The 25305-nt window shown below is 41.4% G+C and overlaps 1 protein-coding gene across 1 annotated transcript; it reads right to left on the bottom strand.

Moving 5' to 3' along the window:
• Nucleotides 1-932: 932 nt before the first annotated feature.
• LOC309354775 (butyrophilin subfamily 3 member A1-like) lies at nt 933-24310 on the bottom strand. The gene is made up of 10 exons (XM_081885046.1): nt 23937-24310; nt 21717-21813; nt 20164-20517; nt 19059-19343; nt 18516-18614; nt 12452-12478; nt 11450-11476; nt 9557-9570; nt 3104-3239; nt 933-1856 (listed from the first exon to the last, which is right to left on the bottom strand). The coding sequence occupies exons 2-10, from the start codon at nt 21781-21783 to the stop codon at nt 1195-1197; spliced, it is 1671 nt and encodes a 556-aa protein (XP_081741172.1). The 5' UTR covers nt 21784-21813; nt 23937-24310; the 3' UTR covers nt 933-1194.
• Between the last annotated feature and the right edge of the window lie 995 nt (nt 24311-25305).

The following is a 25305-nucleotide window of genomic DNA, read 5'->3' on the forward strand; positions in this document are numbered from 1 at the left end:
TAAAAATAATTAAAAAAAAAGAAAGAAATCCTGTTTCGAAAATGAATTTATGAATCACATGCTTTGCTTGACCACAAAACAAGCAATGAGTGACACTGTTGCCTTGAAGGGGAGAACTTAACTTTTTCAAAAGGCACAGATCTCAGATCCCTCACATTGTGTTCTGCTTGCTTCTTGATCAAGTGTTCCCTTCCCTTCCCTCCCCTTCCCAGTGGCAGCACACAACTGCCCTCAGTGTCGAGTTAGGGACTCTCTTTGCTCTTTAGGGTTAAGGTGTCTATACTTGCTGTATGAAGCAGCATCAATCTGCATCATCTCTTCATTTCCATGTAATAAACCTATATTTCCCTACTTCCTAGAGTCAGAAGTTTTTTTGTTTTTGTTTAACTGATAATGCCATTCACATATTGACTCCACACAAAAGGTAGTAATCCTCTTGGACCTGAATATTGAGTTGATGTGTGTGGTGTACAAGCATGTTTGTTCAGACATATATCTCATGACACTCTTTTTACCTTCTGCTCGGTTATGAAGACATCACCCCCTCCTCTTCTTCAGACCATTGCATACCCCTGCTTAAATCTTTAACCCAATTTCCATGTCTCCCATTCCCTCCTTTTTTGCAACCCCTTTTGTTTCCCCATTTTCACATTCACTCTCTTTTCCCTTTCACCTTTTCTCAACACTTCCTTAAACACAGATCGCCCCATTTCAATCTCGACTCTGCTGCCTGATTTGCACATGAACTCTACTACATAAAGGCTTTCACTTGAACCTGTGTGTGTGTGTGTGTGTGTGTGTGTGTGTGTGGACACTACTGTTAACATTCAACTTCAAACAAACTCTGTTTTTAGTTTTTTTTATTTTAAATTTATTTACAAATATGACAAAGGCTCATAGACAAAAATGAAAGCATATATTCAGTAATGGTACTATCTATCTTCTATTTCTGAGAAAGATCTGTGTTTGGAGGGAAGAGATTCAATAACAGTATGCCTGATTTAGGGGCAGCATAGGATTCCTATGACGGTCAAATTGGTGCATCCATAAATGTGCATCCATAGCAATGGTTAAAAAAAAGAAATGAAAGAAAAATAAATGGCAAAAGCAAAGCAGAATGTCCATCAGTTCAGTCGTGCTAGTATGTCATGTACTGTTGCCATTATTTTACCCTCCTTGTGAAGCTTGGGCATTTCACACTTCTTCCCTGACAACTCTTCTTTTCTTACGGAAATTCGTAAAAACCCATTTCTTTAATGGTTTTGGACCACTATTTTCTGAAGCATTGCTTTTCTTTGATGACTTTGGGTCACTGTTTTCTGAAGCATTGCTTTTCTCTGATGGCTTTGGACCACTGTTTTCTGAAGCACTGCCATAATCTAAAAATGGGTACAATTTGTCAGTGGGTTTAATGGAGATAGACTCTAAAAGGACTTTGGCATCTTTGATGCTATAAAATGAGATTTCCCATTTTTCTTGATCCAGTAACAAACCAATTACTGAATAAGCCTGATGTGCCTTCTTTTCAATCTCTTTCTCACATGGACCGCAAAAGAATTTTCCTTGGCTGCTTTTGAGAGCCCAGCAGCCTTCCTGAAAGGACTTAATAACCTTTTTCTCTCGGAATTTGTCCCTTTCAGCCTTAGTCAGCACCCCCAGCTCCCAGTCCAACCTCTCTCCCACCTCCACCTCCCAGTAGTGTTTTCCAGCAGCATAACCTTCTTTCCCCACAAAAATCTGTGTTCCCATAGAAGTTACTCCTTTCCCTGGGGTGAGAGGTTGAAGGCTGGCTTTTTCTTTATCCCCACTGATGTTGATTTCTGGATGTTTATAATATGACTCCAAAGTGACAGCAACTATAAAGGAAGCAATCACAGGGAGAAAGGAAACAATGTTTAGTTCCGGAGCAGTAGATTCCTCATTCTGCTTTAGCAAACACATTTTATCTCATAGTTGACCAATTATAGTTACTTCACAACTTGGATATAGAAACTTAACTGGTTTGTCTATATAGAAATGCCAACACATTTGTGTAGGAACTCAGTACAATAAGAAGACATGGCTATATAGGTGTCTTGATCACCCTTCCCCTGTTTCAGAATGTTTTTGTTTTGTTTTTAATTTTATATTGTGGATCTGTTTTCTGCCCTGGGCTCTTTTGAGATAAATACTGTAAATGATACACCTGAGAAAGAGCTCCAGTGCTGACTTCTCTATACAGACAGCCACATGCAAAGTGCAGTCCTAAAGAAATCTGTTAGCTCAGTTCCTCTCTGGTCTGTGTGCATGTCAGCTCTGCACATGCAAACAACTAGAGCAAGGATAGGATAGTTTTAGCCGCCCCGATGTTGAATTCTGATTGCTTCAGAATTACAGTAATTAAAACTATTGTAACAAATGGTATGATTTGTCTGGGCTGAAGATGGCTGAAGAACACTACAAAATGGATGCCTTGATGAACTATCAGTGAACTGTGTTGCAAAAAGAGCTAATGGAATGGCAGACTTCATGATGTTTTGGCAAAAACTGTGTGTGATAGGAACAGTATGGAACAGCACATCCAAGGAAGCATGGAGATGAGCTGCACAATATCAACTTCGAGATAAGTTAAGAGTTGTGAAATGCCAAGATTCAGATGAACAACAAGGTGTATATATGGCAAGACCCTCCAGCCTGGTATGTGTGCCAGACATCATCAGCGCACTGCTGTCTGTTCACCCATAGCTCTTACTGAAACTGAACACTTCAGTGAAGAGTGTTGAGTATGAGAGAGGCAAGAATGTGTGTATGACTGAGTGCATGTTCCCCTGTCTTGATATATGTATTACATGATAATCAATAAAGCAGAAATCCAATACTGGTTGTCTGTTGTGTTTACTTGTGCTTTCGTGGAGTATCCTAGGTTTCATCTATGTTGGACACCTAAATGGATCCAAACGAACCTAATTGTTTGTAACACTATGAAAGTACCAATTGAATCAATCCATTGCTACTGTGATGTTTTCATATGAAAAAGGACAGCAAGTGAAAAGTCACTGAATGATGACATTTGAGTCATGTATGCACATCTATGCAGTAAGCCTAATTAGGACATTTTCCTTACCTGCATATTCCCGAGCTTTTCTGACCTCTACAAACAGAAGAGAAAATTGATCAGTCACAGAGAACAGGGAAACATCTATGAAACAAGTGAACAGCCCAGAATTTTTCAGAATTGAATAAAGTGATTTTCTAACATACTAGAAAACTTTTTCAGTACAGAAAAATCATTGCCTCATCAAAAGCAATCTGCCTTACCCAGCTCATTGCAGAGAATACCTAAGTGAAAGAATATTCCAATTAATGATATCATTGACAAAATATATGGGGTTGCTTCATGACAAACTTAGTCCACATCCTCAACTTATATTTATAGCATTGTTATACCATGACTACCTCTAAAAACTAACAATAACAATAACAATAATTTATTATTTATTATTTATACCCCGCCCATCTGGCTGAGTTTCCCTAGCCACTCTGGGCAGCTCCCAATTGAGTGTTAAAACAATACAGCTGTAAATATTAAAACCTTCCCTAAACAGGGCTGTCTTCAGATGTCTTTTAAAAATAGGATAGCTGCTTATTTCCTTGACATCTGGTGGGAGGGTGTTCCACAGGGCGGGCGCCACTACCAAGAAGGCCCTCTGTCTGGTTCCCTGTAACCTCACTTCTCACAATGAGGGAACTGCCAGAAGGCCCTCAGCGTTGGATCTCAGTGTCTGGGCTGAATGATGGGGGTGGAGATGCTCCTTCAGGTATACAGAAGTGAGGCCGTTTAGGGATGTAAAGGTCAGCAGCAACACTTTGAATTGTGCTCGGAAATGTACTGGGAGCCAATGCAGATCTCTCAGGACCGATGTTATATGGTCCCGGTGGCCACTCCCAGTCACAAGCCTAGTTGCCGCATTCTGGATTAATTGCAGTTTCTGGGTCACTTTCAAAGGTAGCCCCACATAGAGTGCATTGCAGTAGTCCAAGCAGGAAATAACTAGAGCATGCACCACTCTGGCGAGACAGTCTGTGGGCAGGTAGGATCTCAGCCTGTGTACCAGATGGAGCTGGTAGACAGTCACCCCTCCGTGGACAGCTGTGAGCCCAACTCCCAGGTTGCGCACTTGGTCCTTCATGGGCACAGTTAGCCCATTCAGGACCAGGGAGTCCTCTATACCAGCCCGCCCCCTGTCCCCCAAGAACAGTACTGTCTTCAACCTCAATCTGTTAGCCACCATCCATCCTCCAACCGCCTCCAGGCACTCACACAGGACATTCGCTGCCTTCACTGGTGCTGATTTAAAAGAGAGGTAGAGCTGGGTGTCATCTGCATACTGATGAACACCCAGCCCAGACCCCCTGATGATCTCTCCCAGCAGCTTCATATACTGTAGATATTAAAAAGCATGGGGGAGGGGACAGAACCCTGAGCACCCCACAAGTGAGAGCCCAGGGGTCTGAACACTCACCCCCCAACACCACTTTCTGGACACTGACCAGGAGGAAGGAGCGGAACCACTGTATAACAGTGCCCCCAGCTCCCAGCCCCTCTAGAAGGTCCAGAAGGATGTTATGGTCAATGGTGTCAAAGGCCGCCGAGAGACCCAGCAAAACTAGGAAACAGCTCTCACCTTTGTCCCTAGCCCACCAAAGATCATCGACCAGCGTGACCAAGGCAGTTTCAGTCCCATGGTGAGGCCTGAATCCTGACTGGAAGGGATCCAAATGGTCTGCATCCTCCTGGCATGCTTGGAGATGTTCAGCAACCACCTGCTCAATCACCTTGCCCAAGAATGGTAGATTTTAGACTGGGTGATAGTTGGCCATATTGGCCAGGTCTAAAGATTTTTTTTTTTAAGAAGTGGTTTAATGACCGCCTCTTTCAGTGGGTCTGGGAAGGCTCCCTCACAGAGGGAAGCATTCACCACCCTGCAGAGCCCATCACCCAGCCCTTCCCGGCTCACTTTTATTAACCAAGATGGGCAAGGATCAAGGAGACAGGTGGTTGGTTTCACTCATCCAAGCAGCCTGTCGACATCCTTGGAAGTAACAGATTGGAACTGATCCCACGCAACTTGACTAGACAGGACTCTAGCACTCTCCTTCCCCGGCCCTGCTCCCACGGTGGAGTCTACCTCCTTCTGAATCTGAGTGACTTTATCTGCAAAAAACTTTGCAAAAGCATTGCAGGAGATATGGGTTCCCTACCAGGCCCTGGTGATGAAGGTGGTTCTGATAGATTGCGAACCACCTGAAAGAGTCTCCTGCTGCTGTTTTCTGAAGTTGCAATAGAGGTGGTGAAGAAGGTCCTCTTCACCGTCACCATTGCCACTTGGTAGGCTTGATGTTGAGCTCTAGCCCGTGTCCGGTCTGATTCAGAATGAGTTTTCCCTCACCGTCTCTAGCCATCTCAACGATTGTTTCATCACTCTCAGCTCCGGGGAAAACCACGGGGCTGTCCGGGCTCCCTGCAATCGGAGAGGGCGCTTCGGAGCCAGACAGTCAATAGCCCTGGTTAACTCTGCATTCCAGCAGGCCACCAGGGAATCAGCTGAAAGGCAATCAACATGGGATAAAACATCCCCTACCACTCTCTGGAAGCCAATTGGATCGATTAAGTGGTGGGGGCGGACAATCCAAATCGGTCCCACCTCCCTGCAGAGGGGAAGGGTCATGGAGACGTCCAGTTGCACCAGGAAGTGATCTGACCATGGCACTTCTTTTGTTTCGCTTTTACTTAATGTCAGATCACTAACATCTGTGGAGGTAAACACCAGGTCTAAGGCATGTCCGTGGCTATGAGCTGGGCCAAACTTATTCAGGGACAGCCCCATGGAGGCCATGCTTTCCACATAGTCCTGAGTGGCCCTTGTAAGTTTGTGTCGGCATGGATGTTAAAATCCCCCAGGACAACTAAACTAGGTGTCTCCAGGAGAACGTCCGCCACAACCTGAAGCAGCTCAGGCAAGGAATTATTGGTGCAGTGGGGAGATTGGTACACCAAAAGGAATCCTGTACTGCCCCTATTGCCCAACTTCCAGAACATGCACTCAGAAAAATGGGTCTTCCCAATAGGACATCTGGTGCAAGCTAATAACTTCCTAAAAATCACTGCAACCCCCCTCCCTGCCCACATGACCTCTCCGCCCACATGACCTGGTGTGTAAGAGAAACCTGGTGAACAAGCAGTGGCAAGGACAGGCCCATCTGCTTCATCCAACCAAGTCTCTGTCACACATGCCAGGTCAAGTCCTCCATCCCCAATCAAGTCGTGGATGGCAGTGGTTTTATTCATCATTGACCTGGCATTGCACAGCAACACTTTCAGGTCATGTGGGTTTCCCTTGCTGATTCCAATATCCTTCCAGACAGGACCAGACCTGGAGGCAGGGATAGTCCTCAAACAACGACTAAACCTGCCCCCTCAGTAATGACATGGTCTGGTCTTAGTTTAACTCCTCCTCCTGCCTGTGATCACTGAGATGGGGTGTCCCAATACATCCCCCCCCTGTGGAACCTGCCCCAGCCCTTCTGTTGGCTGAGGCCCACTCCCAGGCAGTCCTGACCCATTCCACTTAAAAAGCAAAATACAAACTATACAATAACCTAACAAAATAATGAAAGTAAAAACAAAGCAAGAAACAATTATGCTAAAATTAAACTACTCCCCGCCCCGACTAAACATTTTTCCCACCCCAAAGAGAAAGAATTTTTTAAAATAATACAATATTTTTTAAAAACCACCATTCAAGGTGCAGCAGATTAAGAACACTTAAAACATTTAAAACCATTTCTGCCACTTGCTGCAGAAAGAAAGAGTATGTGTGAGTGTAGGCCTGATGGAATTAGCTTGCAGGGGGGAGCAGCAATAGCAGCAGTGTCCTGAAGGCCTCCTAGGGCCTCTTAAGCTGTGGTGGTGAATGTAGGCCCCACCCCCTAAAGCCTCCTGGGAATTGCAGTTTCTTAAGGATGCTGAGAACTGTTAGGAGACACCTAATCACCTTATAGAGCTACAATTCCCACAGTGCTTTAACCATCAATCCTCTGGAAAGTGCAGCTTTGTGAGGGGAAAAGTGGTTTCCTCACAACTCCCAACACCCTTAACAAATAAAAGAGTTCCAAGATACTTTGGGGAAAGCCATTACTGATAAAGTGGTATATTATTGCTTTAAATGTGTGGTGCAAATGTGACCTTGGTCACACTTAGGTCCTATTGAAATTAAAGTAAGAAATTAATCATGGTGACCTATTTGTCCCATTGATTTAAAGGTGGACCAAGTGCAACTAACTTAGTCTGGATACAGCCTATGAAAAATATATTGCAGGGTAAACTCATAATACTATTACAGTGGTACCTGTGGTTACAAACGCTTCTGTTTACAAATGCTTTGGGTTAGGAACTCCGCTAACCTGGAAGTAGCTGCTCCTGGTTGCAAACTTTGCCCTGGATGTGAACAGAAACCTCGCTCCAGAGACGCACGTGCAACGGGAGGTCCCATTAGCAAAAGCGTGCCTCAGGATAAGAACGGTTTCAGCTTAAGAACGGACCTCTGGAATGAATTAAGTTCGTTACCAGAGGTACCACTGTATATATTTAGAATTCCACATAGTACTAACTATACATGAAATAAATGTTGGGGGGGGGGGAATTCTGAGTCAAATTGCAAAATACAGTGGTACCTCGGGTTACATACGCTTCAGGTTACATGCACTTCAGGTTACACACTCTGCTAACCCAGAAATAGTGCTTCAGGTTAAGAACTTTGCTTCAGGAGAAGAACAGAAATCGGGCTCCAGCGACGCAGCAGCAGCAGGAGGCCCCATTAGCTAAAGTGGTGCTTCAGGTTAAGAACAGTTTCAGGTTAAGAACGGACCTCCGGAACAAATTAAGTACTTAACCTGAGGCACCACTGTATAGCACTTTCTCCTACCAAAATGGATGTCACCGTCCTACTCCTTCTCTGTTAATTCAATCCCCAGTCCCTGCCTCCAAATCCATACATCAAGTTTTGTCTTACCAAAACGGCGTTCTAGTTCCGAAACACCTATAAAAGAATGACTTGAATTAATACAATGAAGAGTTAAGAAAATAAACGAGAAGAAGTGAATGACTAAGATGTGAGGTCAGGCTACATAACTGAAAATCCATATAGGTCCTATGTTGCTTTCAGTGCATGCTAGATGCAAAGCCCACAGTGCTGCTCCCCATGACACACCCACACCCGGACCCCTTGTTCCTTGCCACTGCCAGGCATCCAGCCCCTGGTGCTCCCTACTGCTGGCTGTTCATCTCCTCCTTCCTTACTGCAGCCATGTCCCTTCTACATATATTATGAAAATTTTTATTATCACATATAAATTTTTATGATAATAAGTCATTTCACTGCAATGAAGGACCTCTCAGCACATCATATGGTAAAGTTATTGTGACAGGAGTTCATCAGAATGTATTGCGCTATTATTTTTTAGCAGTCAATAGGTGGGCCTTTACCCCATGCTCTATATTCTACTAGGAACATGGATTTGGTCATTTCATTTTCTATTTTTTAAATAATTTTTATTAAAGATTTTCTTGGGTTATAAATGTAGGTGCATTGTCTCTATTTTCAGTTCGTAGACTCATTTTGAAATGTATATCCAACCCTTCCTCCCAGAGATCGGGAAGAGAGAGAAAACCCCAAGGGCTCTCTCAGTGCCAACCCAAGTCTGCTGGCCTTTGGTTCTGTATCAAGGAGCTGGTAAGAATGGCTCACATAAGTGCAGGAAAGAAGCTTGCAGTTTATCAAAGACTACAGGCACTTTGTAGCTAGTTAGTCATTCAAAGGATACTCACTTGCTTGTCCTGTGCGTTTCTCAGTTTCTACAACAATAAATGAAAAAGAGTAAATCTTAGCACACATATACCCAGCTTTTCATTCAGTTCCTGGGATACTTGTTGCAATTTGAGCAGAACACTAGCCTGAAGGAGCCCATCCTCCATTCATTGTAATTTTAAAGCCTCTGTCCTCCTTTTACAATTGTGCAGATTACCTTCCTATGGATACCTGTATGATGTGTGCTATTTTCATAATAAAATCTGCTCTCAAAACCACACAGGGAAGCAAATTCCTTTTAATTTAGCTTGTACCCAGCACAAAAAGAACCCTATACAGTGGTACCTGGGGCTACATACGCTTCAGGTTACATACGCTTAAGGTTACAGACTCATACTACATACTAAAGTGGTGCTTCTGGTTAAGAACAGTTTCAGGTTAAGAACAGACCTCCAGAATGAATTAAGTTCTTAATCCGAGGTACCACTGTACTTATTTGTCCATAATTTGGAAGATTTCTTTCCCAGAAGTACTTCTCTCATATACACTGTTTTCATATATGACTGTAAAACAACAAGGCAGTTTATGTGGCTTCTTGTTAGCTACCTCAGACAGAAAGCCTACTCTTGCAGAAACACTACAGCAATATTCTTTTTACTTTTGGAAGGATCCATCACTCCTTAATGGGGAAAAAAACAACCATGCCTGACAATTTCATCCAATTCTGCCAAAAATAAAGATTAAAGACCAAAAGGGAAAATGAGCAAAGTAAAAGCTTTATACCGAGCACAGAGGACAAAAATCAAAATCAAAACAAAATCTTGGGCCTCTTTGCTTGTCATTTGGCAGATGTTCTTCACTCTGGAAGCTCTGGCTGTGCTCCAAAAGGCATGTTGTGGATCTGCCCAGACTCACAGAGGAAAGTGATGACCAGCTCATCAGCCAAGCTCAGGAGAGCTGCAGTCATTGGCAGAGGGGAGAGGCAGTGGGGAGGGAGATGGGCTGCAATCCTGCTGGGGTGGAAATGGCTCTTCCTGACTTAGCTTCTGCATGAGAGACTTCTCTCTAACAGTGGATCTAAAAAAAGCAGGAGGCAGAAGATGGCTTTTGGCAGATCTGCCATGAAAATTACTTGAGCCAGTCAATGCTTCAGTTGTGACCATACATAGGCAGTGGCAGGGCTTGCCCACAATGTTTTACCACTTGAATTCCTGGTACATTTTAAGGCACATGTTAAGACCAGAGTAATACAAATATTATTCTCCCTCTTTTTATGCCCCCCAACATATAAACATGATCACATATCTCCTTCTCCTTGGCTTTCTCTTCTCTAGCTAATAGATCTAGTTTATCTTTTCCTCTTTTTTTATATATATCTGGAAGACCCTTAACGGCCCAACTCCAAGTTGTCAGCATTATGGAATGCCTTCAGTTTGAAATGCCTCTTGCAGTTGTCAATTTGAACATGGTTCCAGGAGTAAAACTTCATAGCAATACGAAATGCCTAGACAGGAGATGAATCGATGAACCTATACTGCAGAAATATGATACAATAATCTTTATTGTCATCGTACCATACAGAACAACGCAATTGAAAAAATCTACATCAGACATTCAAGAACCAACAAGCTTTCTATCCCAGTTGGGCTTTTGAAATCTTGGAAGGATAGAAGAAATCCCGCCAATATAAAAAAAAGGGAGCTTGAAAAAAGGGAAACAATTTCATCTTACCTATTGCTTCAATTGCATGATTTCGGTCTGAAAAGAGTGATAGCAAAATGTTAGTCATACACACTCTATACATACATGTAAGTATGATTAATCAAGGCTTTACTTGCACCGATATAGCTAAAGGGGTATCTTTTGTGGGGAGTGTCCCTTCTACTACTCTGCCTGTTAGCTACTATTGCCAACACAACTACTATTAATAATACAAGTTATGGTATATAAAGCATTAGATCAGGGGCGTAGGAAGGGGGAGCGGAGGGGGCGGTGCGCCCTGGGTGCGACTCTGGGAGGGGTGACAAGATGGCCCCTGCCTCCCCCCAGCTGTAGAGCAGACGAGGGTGCGCGCAGTCCATATGGGCGCTGCTTGTGCGGCATCCGTACGGGCTGCCACTCTTGGTCGCCATCCATATGGGATGCCACTCGCGTGGCAGCCCATATGGGCTGCACCACCCCAAATGCCAGAGAGGATTCCTCTGCCACTGCATTAGCTTGGCAAGGTATCTTGAGGATGTGACGGGATTATTCCTTCCTTGCTCAATTCAACTCAACTCCCCAACCCAACCCAACCTCTGCTTTGAATAGTTTCAGCCACCAGGCCTACTGTATGACCATCCAGTCATATAGCTATTCCAGCACATTAAGTTTTTCCAGGTAATAAGAGCATTTATTTATTTAATAAAAAATTCTGGGGCTCACTCATTTATTGTGGTTAAAATTTTGCTATTTTTCACCTGCTCCTCTTTACTGGGCTATTAAAAAAGTGTTACTGTTAGTCAGCCCGAAAACAATACTGCTAGGGAGAGGCATATGCTAAAAATATAAACAATTATGGAACACTACTATAGAAGATGTGCATCTCTCTTAGAGGCATTTACCAGCTTGTGCTTCAGTCTTCTGTTTTTCTGCAGAAAACAAGATGCATTGCAACATTATTCATTTATTTACTGAACATTATATGCTGCACTGTATCTGTTTAGAAAGATTCGTAGACCAGAATCATAAAGCTTTTAAAGTGATGCACACACTGAAACTATTGGTAAAACTCAGCTAAACTGAGTTAAAACCCACAAGACTGTTTAAAAAGTATACAAAAGATAAATATCACTGAAACAGAGCATAGATAACTACGTAAATATATATCTGGGGAGACTTGCTGAAATAAAGAAGTTTGTGGCACCTGTAAAAGTGTAAGTTCTGCGGACTGAAACATTCAACTTGGCATGTAAAGAGGTTCCAGATCGTGAATGGCTTTACATACTAATAGTAATACCTTTGACTTAGCTTAGTAACAAAGTTGTAGGCAGTGCAGCCAGTATTGCAGCATTCTGCCCTCACTACAGTTTCCAGATCAACCACAAGAGAAGTCCTGCATAGAATGAATTACTAGGGTTTTGGCATTTCCAATGACTGAACTCTTGTGGTCAAGCTTTTAGTTCAGGAATGATTCTAGCTGTGGCACCTGCCCAAGGTGATAAAAGCCACTCCTAGTCACCAAGGTCACCAGGGATTCAAGTGGCAATATTTAAGGTAGGCATCATCTCCAGAAATGGTAAGCATGCATTTAATGCATCAGAAGATCAGATAGCAAAAGTGTGAATATAACTAATTTACAGAAAATATGAATACAATCTTAAATCAACAAATAATCATTCAAAAGCAAATGAAACTCCCGAAAAGCTAAATAACAGAATATTCCATGGTTAGCCATAGTTGAATAATAGGGCTTGATGCTCTGTAGAGGTGGAATTTGTTTTCATACAAGGAAAGGAAAATAGACTTGCTAGGGAATTTGATTATGATTCTTTATACCTCAGTAGTGAACTCCCGGTCCCTTACATAAATGATATGTATAAAATATATCACTGTCAGTTACTCACCATACTGAGATAACTTCTGATAATTCTCTGAAATAAATATAGCAAATGATAGAAATCAGACAATTTATTTATCTGACAGTCCTTATTTCTCCTAATACACACATTTTTGAAGGCTATTTCTTTTAATATGATGCATTATTTTCACTAATACAGTGGTACCTTGGGTTACAAACGCTTCAGGTTACAAACACTTCAGGTTACAAACTCCGCTAACCTGGGCAATCGGGCTGCCAGACTACTAGAGCTACAAAATTGCTAGAACTGTCAATCGGCTAGAACTGCTACAGTGGACTGTTACATTGATCTGCTACATTGGGAATTCGCACTTTTTGAGACATTGTAAGTACTCAAGGATTGGCTCTGCAAAAGACTAAAAGATTAATAAGGCTTCTAGGAATTTTTGGCTGTTTGTAATTGATATTAACATTGGAGAGACTTGAACAACTTGGTAAATTGCATGAACAGTAACTTTTTTTTCTCTCTCAAGAACTAGTTAGTGTCCCCCTAGTGGAACTTTGAAATCCGGCAATTGCTGGGGGAATTTTCCATTCAGGAGCTTGTGGATTCCCATGGGAATTGTTAATCGTGAGACTGACCTTGGTGCATAGACAGTGGTGGGATGAGTGGGAAAACAAGATCAGGCAAAGCCAAAACACAACAAACTACTATAACTTCACAGCTGCGCAGATCATCGGTTCCTATTGTCTCCGTGGCACGACAGGAAGATTTAGAGCAAGCAAGGCCTGAAGGAATGGCCACAGGTGGAGACACATCAGTATTGGACAAAATCCTTGGAAAATTAGTCGATCTGTGTAAGCAAGTGAATGAACATTCAACTAAATTAGACCAAAATACAGCTAGTGTAAATAATCTGACTCAACAAGTCGGCTTTAATGCGCAGGCAATTGGGAAACTCTTGGAAACCACCACTGAAAATCGCAAAATTGCAGAGGAGGCCCAACGGAAAGTGGAGGCCGTGGAACAGGAAATAAAACCTATGCGTAAACAGATTGGTGACCATCAGGCATACCTGTCCATGGTGGAATTAAAAAGTAAAGAAAATAATCTGAGATTGAGGTCAGTCCCAGAACTTGAAAAGGGAGATTTAAATGAATATTTGACAAAAGAATTTGCAGAATTTTGGTCTTTGGAAGAAGATAAGGATTTTAAAATAGTAACTGCATTCAGACTTGGAAGAGGAGGGTGGAAGGTTAAATCTAGAGACTGCCTGATCTCCCTCAGAACGAAAGAAGAAAGAGACAAGATACTGAGTGCACACTTTCAAAAGACCTTGGAAATTCAGGATAGCAATGTGGAAATCTACAAGGACATCCCGAAACATCAATTGGAACTTAGATCTGATTACAGAGATTTGGTGACACTACTGAGAGGTAACAGTATCATCTTTAGATGGGAATTCCCCCAGGGACTATCCTTTACTTTTAGGGGGAAGAAAGTTAAAATCAAAACAGCTGAAGACAAGGAAAAATTTTTGAGCGACTACGGAGAAGACCTTCAGAAAGGGATTGAAGGTGAACTAGGAGCCTTAGGACCTGGACCATTAAGTTCTGTACCCACACCTTCGGGATCTGTGGACCCTGAGAAAGTGACACCACCGCCAAAGGGAGAATAAAAATACTTCAGCATGTCTCTGCAACTGCTAAGCTGGAACATTCATGGTTGTAACTCCCCGAAGAAAAGAAAAAAGATATTTCATTTATTAAAAAAGGAAAAATTAGATTTAATTTGTTTACAGGAAACACACGTGACTAGGCTTCACAGGAAAGTTTTAATTAATAAGAGACTGGGCCAAGAATTTATCTCTTCTGACAGAGTGAAGAAGAGAGGAGTTGTCATCTATGCAGGAGAAAGCCTGTCACCAAAATTTCTTTTTAAAGATGAACATGGAAGAACTTTGGCAATTGAAATCTAAGTACAAGGTGAAAATTTTTTGATCTTGGGAATTTATGCACCGAACGAGGGGAAGTCGGAATTTTACAAGAAGTTGCATGAGACAATGCTGGAGTACATTGACTACAATAACATCATTATGATGGGAGACATGAATGGGGTGGTATCTACGAACATGGATAAAGCGCAAAGCCAAAATATAACAAAAGAGGGCAGACTACCAAAGACCTTTTTTGAACTAACTGACAATAGGGGCTTGAATGACATCTGGAGAACAAAAAAACCCCTAGGAAGGGAAGGGACTTTCTTTTCTGAAGCTAAAATGACATGGACAAGAATTGACCAAATATGGATAACTAGAGGACTGGCACCGAAGACTAGAAAAGTGGAAATCTGCCCAAAAACCTGCTCCGACCACAACGCAGTAAAGATGGAAATGAGACTAACTACGACTGATTCCTTCAGATGGAGGATGAATGACACCTTATTAAGAGATCAAGAGATTGTTAAGAAGGCCCCCCAAAATTTGAAGGACTATTTTGAAGTAAATCTGAAAACCACAGTGGAAAAAAGAATAACCTGGGACGCAAGTAAAGCAGTTATGAGGGGGTTTCTGATACAGCAGAATGCAATAAAGAGGAGAGCTCAAAATGAGAAAAAAGACAAAATCTTGGAAACGATAAAAGAAGGAGAGAAAAAATTAAGATCGAAACCAAAGTCACAGGAGATCTTGAGAGAAATTAAACTATATCAAGTACAATATATGAAATTAGTAAATAAAGAAGTTGAATGGAAAATTAAGCAAATGAGGCAAAAAACTTTTGAATCGGCAAATAAATGTGGGAACTGCTGGCATGGCAGTTGAAAAAAAGACAGAAGCTGAATATGGTAACCAACCTCGAGATAGAAGGGAGAAATATACAGAATCCTGTGGAGATTAGAAAGTGCTTCCAGAGATACTTCAAACAACTTTATACACAGGGGCCGCAGAAAGAGTCTGATATAGACCAATTTTTAAGAGCTAATGGATTACAAAAACTATCTCAAGAAAATAAGACAATATTGAACCATGAGATAACGGAACAGGAGATTGAAGGTGCCATTCAGAACATGCAATTGGGCAAGTCTCCAGGGCCGGACGGGTTAACCTCCAAGTACTACAAGACTTTGAACGACTATTTAATCCAACCACTAAAGGAGGTGTGCAATGAGATTATGGAGGGGAAGAAGGCACCGGAGTCGTGGAAAGAAGCTTTCATCACACTTATACCAAAATCCGAAACTGAAAAGACACAACTTAAAAACTACCGTCCCATATCCCTGCTAAATGTGGATTACAAAATTTTTGCAGATATTTTAGCCAACAGACTGAAAAGAGTGTTAAATGAAGTAATACACAAAGATCAGGCAGGCTTTCTTCCAGGTAGACATTTGTCTGATAATACAAGGAACATTATTGATATATTGGAGTTATTGCAGACGAACATAAATACAAAAGCAGTGTTAATTTTTATTGATGCGGAGAAGGCCTTTGACAATATTTCTTGGAATTTTATGAAAAAAAACCTGAAGGGAATGGGTGTGGGATGAGGGTTTGAAAATAGTATAGAAGCAATCTATTCGGAACAAAAAGCAAAATTGATAGTTAATAATGTGGTGTCAGAAGAGATTAAAATTGAAAAAGCAACACGACAGGGGTGCCCTATCTCTCCATTGTTATTTATTTCGGTCCTGGAGGTGCTCTTGAATATGATTAGGAGGGACCAGTTGGTTAAAGCCAAACAATATAAACTTAAAGCCTTTGCAGATGACCTGGTTTTGACGTTGCAGGAGCCAGAATCTAGTACGAAAAGAGTTTTAGAAATGATTCAGGAGTTTGGTTAGGTGGCAGGATTTAAATTAAATAAGCAGAAAACTAAAGTATTGGAGAAAAATATGATTGTAACGGAAATAGAAAGGCTTCAGAAAGAGACAGATTTAAATGTGGTGAAGAAAGTGAAATACCTAGGGATAAATATGACAGCCAAAAACCTGAACTTATTTAAAGACAATTATGAAAAATGTTGGTCAGAGGTAAAAAAAGATCTAGAAATATGGTCAAATTTGAAGCTCTCCTTGTTGGGCCGAATTGCTGCTATAAAGATGAATGTATTGCCAAAAATGTTGTTTTTGTTTCAGACCTTGCAGATTGTGGACAGAATGGACTGTTTCAAGAGGTGGCAGAGAGATATTTCTAAATTTGTCTGGCAGGGCAAAAAGCCCAGAATAAAATTTAAAATACTGACTGATGCTAAAGAAAGGGGGGGGTTTGCCCTGCCAGACATGAAGTTATATTATGAATCAGCAGCTTTCTGCTGGATAAAGGACTGGCTACTTCTTGAAAACACTGACATTCTGGATTTGGAAGGGTTCAACAATGCGTTTGCGTGGCATGCATATCTGTGGTATGACAAGGTTAGGGCTCATAAAGCATTTAAGAACCATATTGTCAGGAAAGCAGTTTTTAATGTCTGGACAAGATATAAAGATTTATTAGAAAACAAGACCCCAAGGTGGTTGTCACCTATGGAAGCTAAGGCTCGGAAAAGACTCAATATGGAGGCCAAATGGCCGAAATATTGGGAGATATTAGAACATGATGGAGATACATGGAGATTGCAGAGTTTTGAGAGATTAAAAGACAAAGTGCGAGACTGGTTACATTATTACCAAATTAGAGAGGTCTTTAATATGGACAAGAAACTAGGTTTCCAGGTGGAAAAATCGAAATTAGAAACGGAATTGTTAGAACCTAAAACTAAGGTACTGTCAAGAATGTACAACTTGCTGTTAAAATGGAATGCTCAGGATGAAACAGTCAAATCAGCTATGATTAAGTGGGCACAAGACATTGGTTATAACATTATGTTTGCTGACTGGGAACGGTTATGGACCACTGGTATGAAATTTACGGCATGTAATGCCTTGAAAGAAAATATTATGAAAATGATTTACAGGTGGTACATGACACCAGTCAAGCTTGCAAAGATATATCATTTGCCTGACAATAAGTGTTGGAAATGTAAGGAAACTGAGGGAACATTCTTTCACCTCTGGTGGACGTGCCCAAAGGTAAAGGCTTTCTGGGAAATGATCTATAATGAACTGAAAAAGGTATTTAAGTATACCTTCCTTAAGAAACCAGAGGCATTAGTGACAAAGCTGAAAGGAATGTGCAAAGATGTTTTAAGAGTAACAAGTAAAGAAACATAGTTAAATTAATCAAATGAGGGGGGATTAGAAGGTAAGTGGACAGCAGTGGGAGTGGTTAATTTAAAAGAAATTAAGGAACATTAAAATTAGTTAAAATAGAAGAAGAATTTGCTGAAACTAAATTGGAAATTTGAATACAGAAAAGGGAGATGTGAGGAAGTCAGGAAAGTAAGTTATATGAAATTAAGAGTTGAACTTATATATTTTTGTTTGGTTTTTGTGTTTTTTATTGTTTATTGTTTGTTGTTGTGTTATTTTGTCTTGTTTGTTATTATAAATCTGTTGAAACCTTAATAAAAATCTTTTATATATATATAAAAACAAACTCCGCTAACCTGGAAGTAGTACCTCGGGTTGAGAACTTTGCCCTAGGATGAGAATGGAAATCGCACAGCAGCAGTGCGAGGCCCCATTAGCGAAAGTGTGCCTCAGGTTAAGAACGGTTTTGGGTTAAGAATGGACCTCTGGAACGAATTAAGTTCATAACCCAAGGTACCACTGTATATGCATTTTTTTGTGTACACTTTCCCCTAATATATTTCAGGTTGAAAAAATGAATCACAGAATTCAATAAATTTGCATTTTGGTTCGCGTCCTGGTTTGCTGAGTCCAACAAAGGTAGAACCACATTAAAATGTAAACTGCACTAAATTTGCCAACTACGGTATCTGTTGGGGAAGTGACTCTGATTGCCTGAAGCAGCTTTTAAACTATGCTCATTTTAAGGCAGTTTAAGGAGCAATTACTGGCTGTAGTAAATACATATTGATTTAACTGGTATGTTCCCTATTTCTTCTCTATATCTAAGAACACATCACTCATTTTAATAAACCTGGGTACAAAAAACCAGAAAGTTTCTGTAACAGTTCACATCTACAGTTTAATGAGATTAAATACTTACGTCTGACTTTGTACCCAGCACCAACAAGAAGGCAGATGAAAATCAACAGAATGATTAGGAAGGGTGCTAGCCAAGGGGAAGTGGCAGGATAAAGGGCATCTGAAACACACATTAAAATCTCAGTTACAGCAAAACTAACCCAACCGGTTTCAAGTTGCAAAACTAATTAACCAGAGTCTTACTTTGCCACTCACCTTCATTGCCCCAAATTCTCCTGAACTTCCCATTTTGGGAGGGATTGAGCTGACGTTGTGGCAATAGGGGTGCTTCAGTTGTGACCTGCCTGCCTCTCTGGTGAATAGTGGATATGGGAACCAGAAGACATTTTAGCCATTACCCCAGATTATAACTGATGAAATGCTGCTCAGCAGAACTACAGTTGTAGATAATCTGGATAATCCATTCAAACAAAGAGCCCTGTGTACTCCAGAGGCATCAAAACAGAATTAATTTCCCAAACCTCTCTCTTCCTATATAGTACTTGTACTGAAAACACAGTGAAAGCATTGAACCTCTTGGCCCTTTTGCTTCACCCCTACTCACCAGAGATCAGGATTCTCGATTCACTCTCAACCTCTAACAGTTTGCTGATGATTTTGCAAGAGACTTCATGGTCAACTCCTGATTCTATTGTAATGGAACTGGAAACACTGAAGTCCCCTGCCTTGGTCTCTGTGATTGTAGTCTCTGACTGTTTACTTCGGACTTTCCCTTCATTGTCCAGCCAGAGAGCACTGGGCTTTGGGTACCAACCGTTGGAGCTGCAGGCGAGGCCAATCCCCCAGCCTTTATAATCCACCAAGGCAATGGTGGGCTCTGTTCCTTTTGCTGCACAAGAAGAACACCACATATTAATTTTCCATTGCTCCAAGTATCATAGAACCTGTCTAGAGTTTCTGCACTCTGACCAAACACCAGGAATCATACTTTATTACAGTCAGTTCTTACAGTACACATTTTGTGCCAAGCTTCCATTCAAAATTCCTTTTTTTGTGTCTACTGTATTGTCAAGCTACAGGACGATTGGTCCTGTCAGTAGTGCTCATGGGTGTGAAGAGATGGAGAAGTCTGAATGAGTGAGTCACTGACCTGGGTTCTACAGTTTTAAGTTTGACAACTTGTATTTCTGAAAATGTATGCTTAATATGGCCCACAGCACATGATGATGTCCCTGCCTCCTCAGACGTGCTCAAGAAGAACATCCAGGAGTTAGGTGGTGGTGGTGGAGGCAGCAAGGCTTGGCTGCTGCTGCTGCTATTCTTCATGTGCTCCTCTCTCTTCTGCAGCCATGCATCTTGTGCCAAGTGTCCATGCATACTCTTAACCCCATCCTCCTCTAGAACCCAGCCCACTTCCTTTTCTTCCTCTGCTTTCTCTCCCATCACAGAGCCCTGGAGAAGGAGGTTAATTGGCAGACACGCCCCCCCCCCATATGCAAAATATAGCAATTGGCTTCTGTGGGCTTGAAGCTTGCAAGCTGGATGCAGTGTCTTCTAAAAACATGGTATTCCCCCAAAGGTGCTCCTGTCTACCTGGAGATTCAAGTCCTCTTTCTGCACCCTGGAGTGGGACAGGCAAACCTAGAGACTCCAGGTCAGCCCCAGAAGTTTGGCAACCCTAATAATAAAACTAATAAGAATAAACTCACCTGCCAAAACCAATTCAACCACCACTTCATTATACCAGTCTCCAAGGAATATCATACAGGTGTAGTTTCCTTGGTCAGACAGACGGCTTTTCTTCAGAATCAGAGACATGTTTCCTTTACTAAGATCAGTACGGGAAAGCTCAGCTCGATCTCGGTATCTGTTATCCTGTGTTTCTTGCCCGTTTCGACCATAGTAGGATTTCACATCAATTTTTTCTGAGGATTTATCTAAGATCCACTGGACCTGGATGTTGGTGCTTTCTGGTACCCTTGACGTTAGTTGACATGGCAGGAGCACTTCTTTTCCAAGGAAACCAACTATAGGTTTATGGGGTGGAATGATTTCATATTGACCTTTGGGGAATAAAAATAAATCAAAAGTTCACCTTAAACTGACCACTACTGGCAGTGATTCCTCCATGGAATTCTTTTTGGAGGCTGGAAGGATATGGCACCCATCACCAACAGCTAGGACCATGGTAGCCCCTACTGCTAAACATGTCCAGTTCCTTGCCCCGATTGTGCAACTCCTACTCTAAATATGAAATGCTCTCTATCTTCACATCCTAAAAATAGGGTGATGAAATAAAAGATCCAGCATGGGTTTCTCAAAAACAAGTCATGCCAAGTTTCATTTTTTTTATAAAGTTACAAGCTTGGTGATCAGGGGAATGTAGTGTACCTTGATTTTAGCCAATCCTTCAGCAATGATAATCTTGTGAGGAAGCTGATAATGTGTGGGTTGGATGAGGGAACTGTTAGGTGGATTTGCAGTGTGTTGATGGACCAAACCCAAAGAGTGTTCTCTAATAATTCCTCATCGTCCTGGAAAAAAGTGACAAGTAGGATGCCATAGGGTTCAATCCTGGGTCTGTTGTTGTTTAATATCTTTAGAAATGACTTGGATGAAGGAATTGAGAGGATGCTTGTCCAATTTGCCGATGACACCAAACTGCGTGGGGTAGATAATGCCACTGAAGACAGAATTGGGATTCAAGTTGACCTAAGGTTACCAGATTTTTTTCAGTGAATCCGGGGACACTTTTCAACTTCCTACTAAATAGATGGATTGTCAGGGGACTGATTTGCAAATCTGGGGACTGTTTCTGGAAAACGGGGACATCTGGTAATCTTAAATTGAACATAATGGATTGAAAAACTAGGCCCAAACTAACAAAATGAATTCCAATAGAGACAAATGTAAGATTCTGCACTTAGGCAGGAAGAACCAGCTGCACAAATATAAGAGGGGGACACCTGGCTTGCCAATAGCACATGTGAGAAGGATCTAGGGGTTATAGTGGACCACAATCTGAACATGAGTCAACATTGTCATGCAGTAGCAAAAAAAAAGCTATTCTAGGCTGTATCAACTGAAGTATTATGTTCAGGTGAACTTCCAGACTGTAAGAGTTGCTAAACAGTGGAACGGATTCCCTCGGAAAGTGGTGGATTTTCCTTCATTAAACAATTCTTACTGTGTTTTGCACACAACTATTACCACAGAGGTGAACTGCTCGCTGCAGTAAACCTTACAAAAGTAGCTTGCTTACCTGCAACTAGCACATGGGAGATCTGAAGAAATATCAAGATGCAAACATTCATTGATGAGGAAGACATGGATCAAAGATCTGAAGAATAGGACTATACCTGTACAATTGTTGAAAGGAAGAAATAAAATATAAAATTGCAATATCCACTGGTCACCATTTATTAATTACTGTCAACAGTTCTGTCTACTTTATTTAAATAAATATAGGCATTTTTGTACATTAATCTTAATGTAATTTGGCTTTGTTAAAACTTAATTTATGCTATATATACACCAGGAATGGTACATATTATGCAAATCTGCATCCACTTTCGCAAGTAGGTCAGAGGACCGTATTCAATACAGTGTTTTGTTTTGTTCTTCTGCGTAGCCAAGCTATTTTTGAAGTTTATTATTCTATTATGATGTGTTTTTGTTATTCTGATTATCTTGTTTTGAACTTATTTTACTAATATATTTATTGCATTTGTTACACACCACTTTTCAGTTAATGCACTTGAGGTTGTTTACAAATTTAAAATAGCAGAACAAAAATGTAGTGACTGAGACCTCTCAGGTTGACTGACAACTGATGGCATTTGCTCCTGGCCTCGGCTTCCTTGCCATATCTCAGGGCAGATGGGACTTTAATAGCCCCAGAGAAGGTGAATGAGGGCTGTCCCAGTAGTTTTCTCAGGCCACCTATCAGGATCTGATTTGCCATGCTCCCTAGCCTGGGCATCCCAGTTTCTGATTTTCCTCAAGGAAGACAGTAGCCTTAGGGACACTGTGGGAGGGGCTGCCTCAATGATTCTGTCAGGTCAATTGGGTAGTTCTGTCAGAAATCAGTGATATGGACTCTCTGGCCTGGGCTCACTTGCTTTTATGGGTTAATATGGATAGTGATTTTTTGGTCATGCATTTGATGTGTATTGCTTTGAGCACAAAGTATACGGGGAAATGGTGCACAAATAAAGTGGCAATGATACTGGTAAGTCTTTTTTCACTTTCCTGTAGAGTTGGAAGCAGCTTGAAAAGGAGATTGCTACTTAAATAGTACACATTCACTCCAGTGTCCCCTTTTGTCTATTCTTCTGCTCCTTCTCCACAAATAGGTATATTTGTAATTTATTATTATATTAAATGAAACAAAGGGAATTATAGCTGTTTATTTCACCACACTAGCAGAACGTATGTGTCAACTAAAGCTGTATTCTATAGGCACACTTATCTGAAAATGAGGCATGTATAGGATTTCACTTTTGTTTATATATAATACATTTTATGTTCTTACCCTATTTTAGTTTAGATCTGATAAAAGAAATCTGTTGCATATATAGTAAAAAATAATAATTCAAAAGCTAGCTACTCTGTCTCTATTGTAAGTGGATGGATCATGTTTTTCCCCACATCTCTTCAGCATTTCAGGAAATCAAACACCCTGCTCCAATATTGTTAAACCACAATACTAAATCTAAACAGTCACAGGTAAATTGTGTTGTGCAGCACCATCTATGTATGTCACACAGTTTTACTGCTGTTTCTGTCTTACACCACTCACTAATCCACTTTCCTCATGTAAATGTTGATACAGAGCTTTTCACAACACAACATATTGAGGTATAAGAAACATTCCCAAAATGGGGAACTGCATCCTCTAAAGTGAACAACAGGTTTTGTGGGAAAGGTCTGGAATTGGCTAGTTATGCATATGCAGTGAAATGAATGGCTATATGGGAGATCCATATTCAATTAAAGAGCTTGAAAAGCAGGAAAAGCCCTTCAAATTGAGAGATGGTTAATGACATCCCCTACTCAGAGTTCCAGGAACTTGGTACAAAAAAGTCTAAGACGTCCTATGGCAGAGCTGACTCTGTGCACCAAGGGATAAACAACACTTTCTAGAGTAAAATGGGAGTGACAAAGAAGCAGCCATTTCATGTCCAATACAAATGAAAGAAGCAACCACCAGGATCTCTGCAGAAAGGAGCAAGTCGCTTTCATTCTTCTTTCTCTCAAACACACACATTTCTATTTGTAAACTTACATTTTGCATGGAAATTTACTATCACAAGTATATTTGCAAATGTGGCTTGAAAGTTTCTACACAAGGGTAGAACTAATCCTATATATATCCTGAATGGAAGCATGGGAAAAGCCTCTCTCCACCAATTCATCATTAAAGAAACACATTCCAATAACTAAAAGAATTAAATATAATTATGGAAATATTTTTTCTTACCTTTTAGCAAACAGTGAGATTTGTTCGTCAGTTCCTGTACCTTGCTCCCGCTTCTGGCGGACCTTTGTTACGGGAGTTATTTACTTTCATTTTCCTGCTCTGCATCGAGATAAGTAACTGCCAACAATCTGCTCTGCAGTTAATGGCCCTGTGACATTCAGCACCTGCCTCCAAAGGATAGAGGAGTGTCCCATGCAAACACTAAGCTCCACCGATACTTGTAGAGCTAATGCAGTGACGATAGGGCTTCATTTGAAAGGACAGTCCTATATGAACGGCTCTCTACCCCAAGTCTGGTTTAAAGATAACCGTAAGAAGGGAGAACAGAGACCTTGAAGTTCTGCAGCAACAATTAGCATCAGGACAACAGCCCGACAGTCACACAAGACTTCCGCTCTATGATGAGCTGTGCTGAATTTCTATTTAAAATATAGCAATTGTTTCAAAATCTGCATCTACATGTAATGTATAAATCAGAACACACAAACTGATGCCCTCTTTTCCTGATTTGTTTATACTACTAGCGTTAAAGGAGATTCAGCAGCATATGCATGCACACAACTCATTCATTCTAAATCACGATAGACCAGGCAATCTGAATTAATGCAGTGAATGTGCAGCTTAGCCCTGTTTATTGCCTTGCTTGCTACAAATCTACTTCTACCCTACTTCTGCTTCCTGCAGTTGTGCTGCTGTAGAGGCTCCATGGTGTTTATTCTCTCTGTGCTCCTTCTAGTGGCTATTCCTCCTCTGGTCATTGCTGTGGATGCACAACCTGTCTGTCTCCAGGCACTGCAATCATCTGCAAGGGATTCCTATGTGGTCGGCTTCATGTTGGCAGCCTTCATGTCACATTGTCAGGAGTGCGTACAGAAGCCAGGCCCTGTGTCCAGTAGGGCTTCGCAGGACTGGGGCCTTCCTAAGTTTGTTCTGGGGAGGAAAGCATGGCCGCACAGGTGACTGCACCTGGTGGCAAGAGCCAGGAAGGGATATAAGGTCAGCATTTCCCTTCGGCTCTTTGCCACATCAACATGTTTCCTGCCTTGGGCTTCTTGCTTCCTGATTCCCGGACCCCAGCTTCCTACTCCCTGCTTCTTGATCCTCGGACCCTTGACTTTGTGACTCCTTGCTTCTCGACCCTCCGACCCCTGACTTTGTGACTCCTTGCTTCCTGACCCTTGGACCCCAGGCTTCTGGACTCTCATTCCTGCTCCCATCCCGCCATCTTGTCCTCAGCTGGGACTTCGATCACCCGTAGACTGGACCATGACACACATCTACAAACATTTGATGTACACAACTACATTATTCTTAGATCCTGAGATTGAGAAATGGCATCTGTCAAGAGCACACAATATCAAGTTCTTAT

The sequence above is a fragment of the Podarcis melisellensis genome (assembly GCF_964234715.1).
Source record: "Podarcis melisellensis genome assembly, chromosome: 13".
Lineage (NCBI taxonomy): Eukaryota > Metazoa > Chordata > Lepidosauria > Squamata > Lacertidae > Podarcis > Podarcis melisellensis.

Excerpts from the sequence above, each read along its gene's own strand:
- LOC309354775 (XM_081885046.1), bottom strand. The coding sequence starts at position 21,783 with ATGTCTTCCTCATCAATGAATGTTTGCATCTTGATATTTCTTCAGATC. Across the intron at positions 18,615-19,058 it reads ATCGAGAATCCTGATCTCTG|ATGCCCTTTATCCTGCCACT; the intron begins GTGAGTAGGGGT and ends TGTGTGTTTCAG. Across the intron at positions 12,479-18,515 it reads TGCTGGGTACAAAGTCAGAC|AGAATTATCAGAAGTTATCT; the intron begins GTAAGTATTTAA and ends TATTTATTTCAG.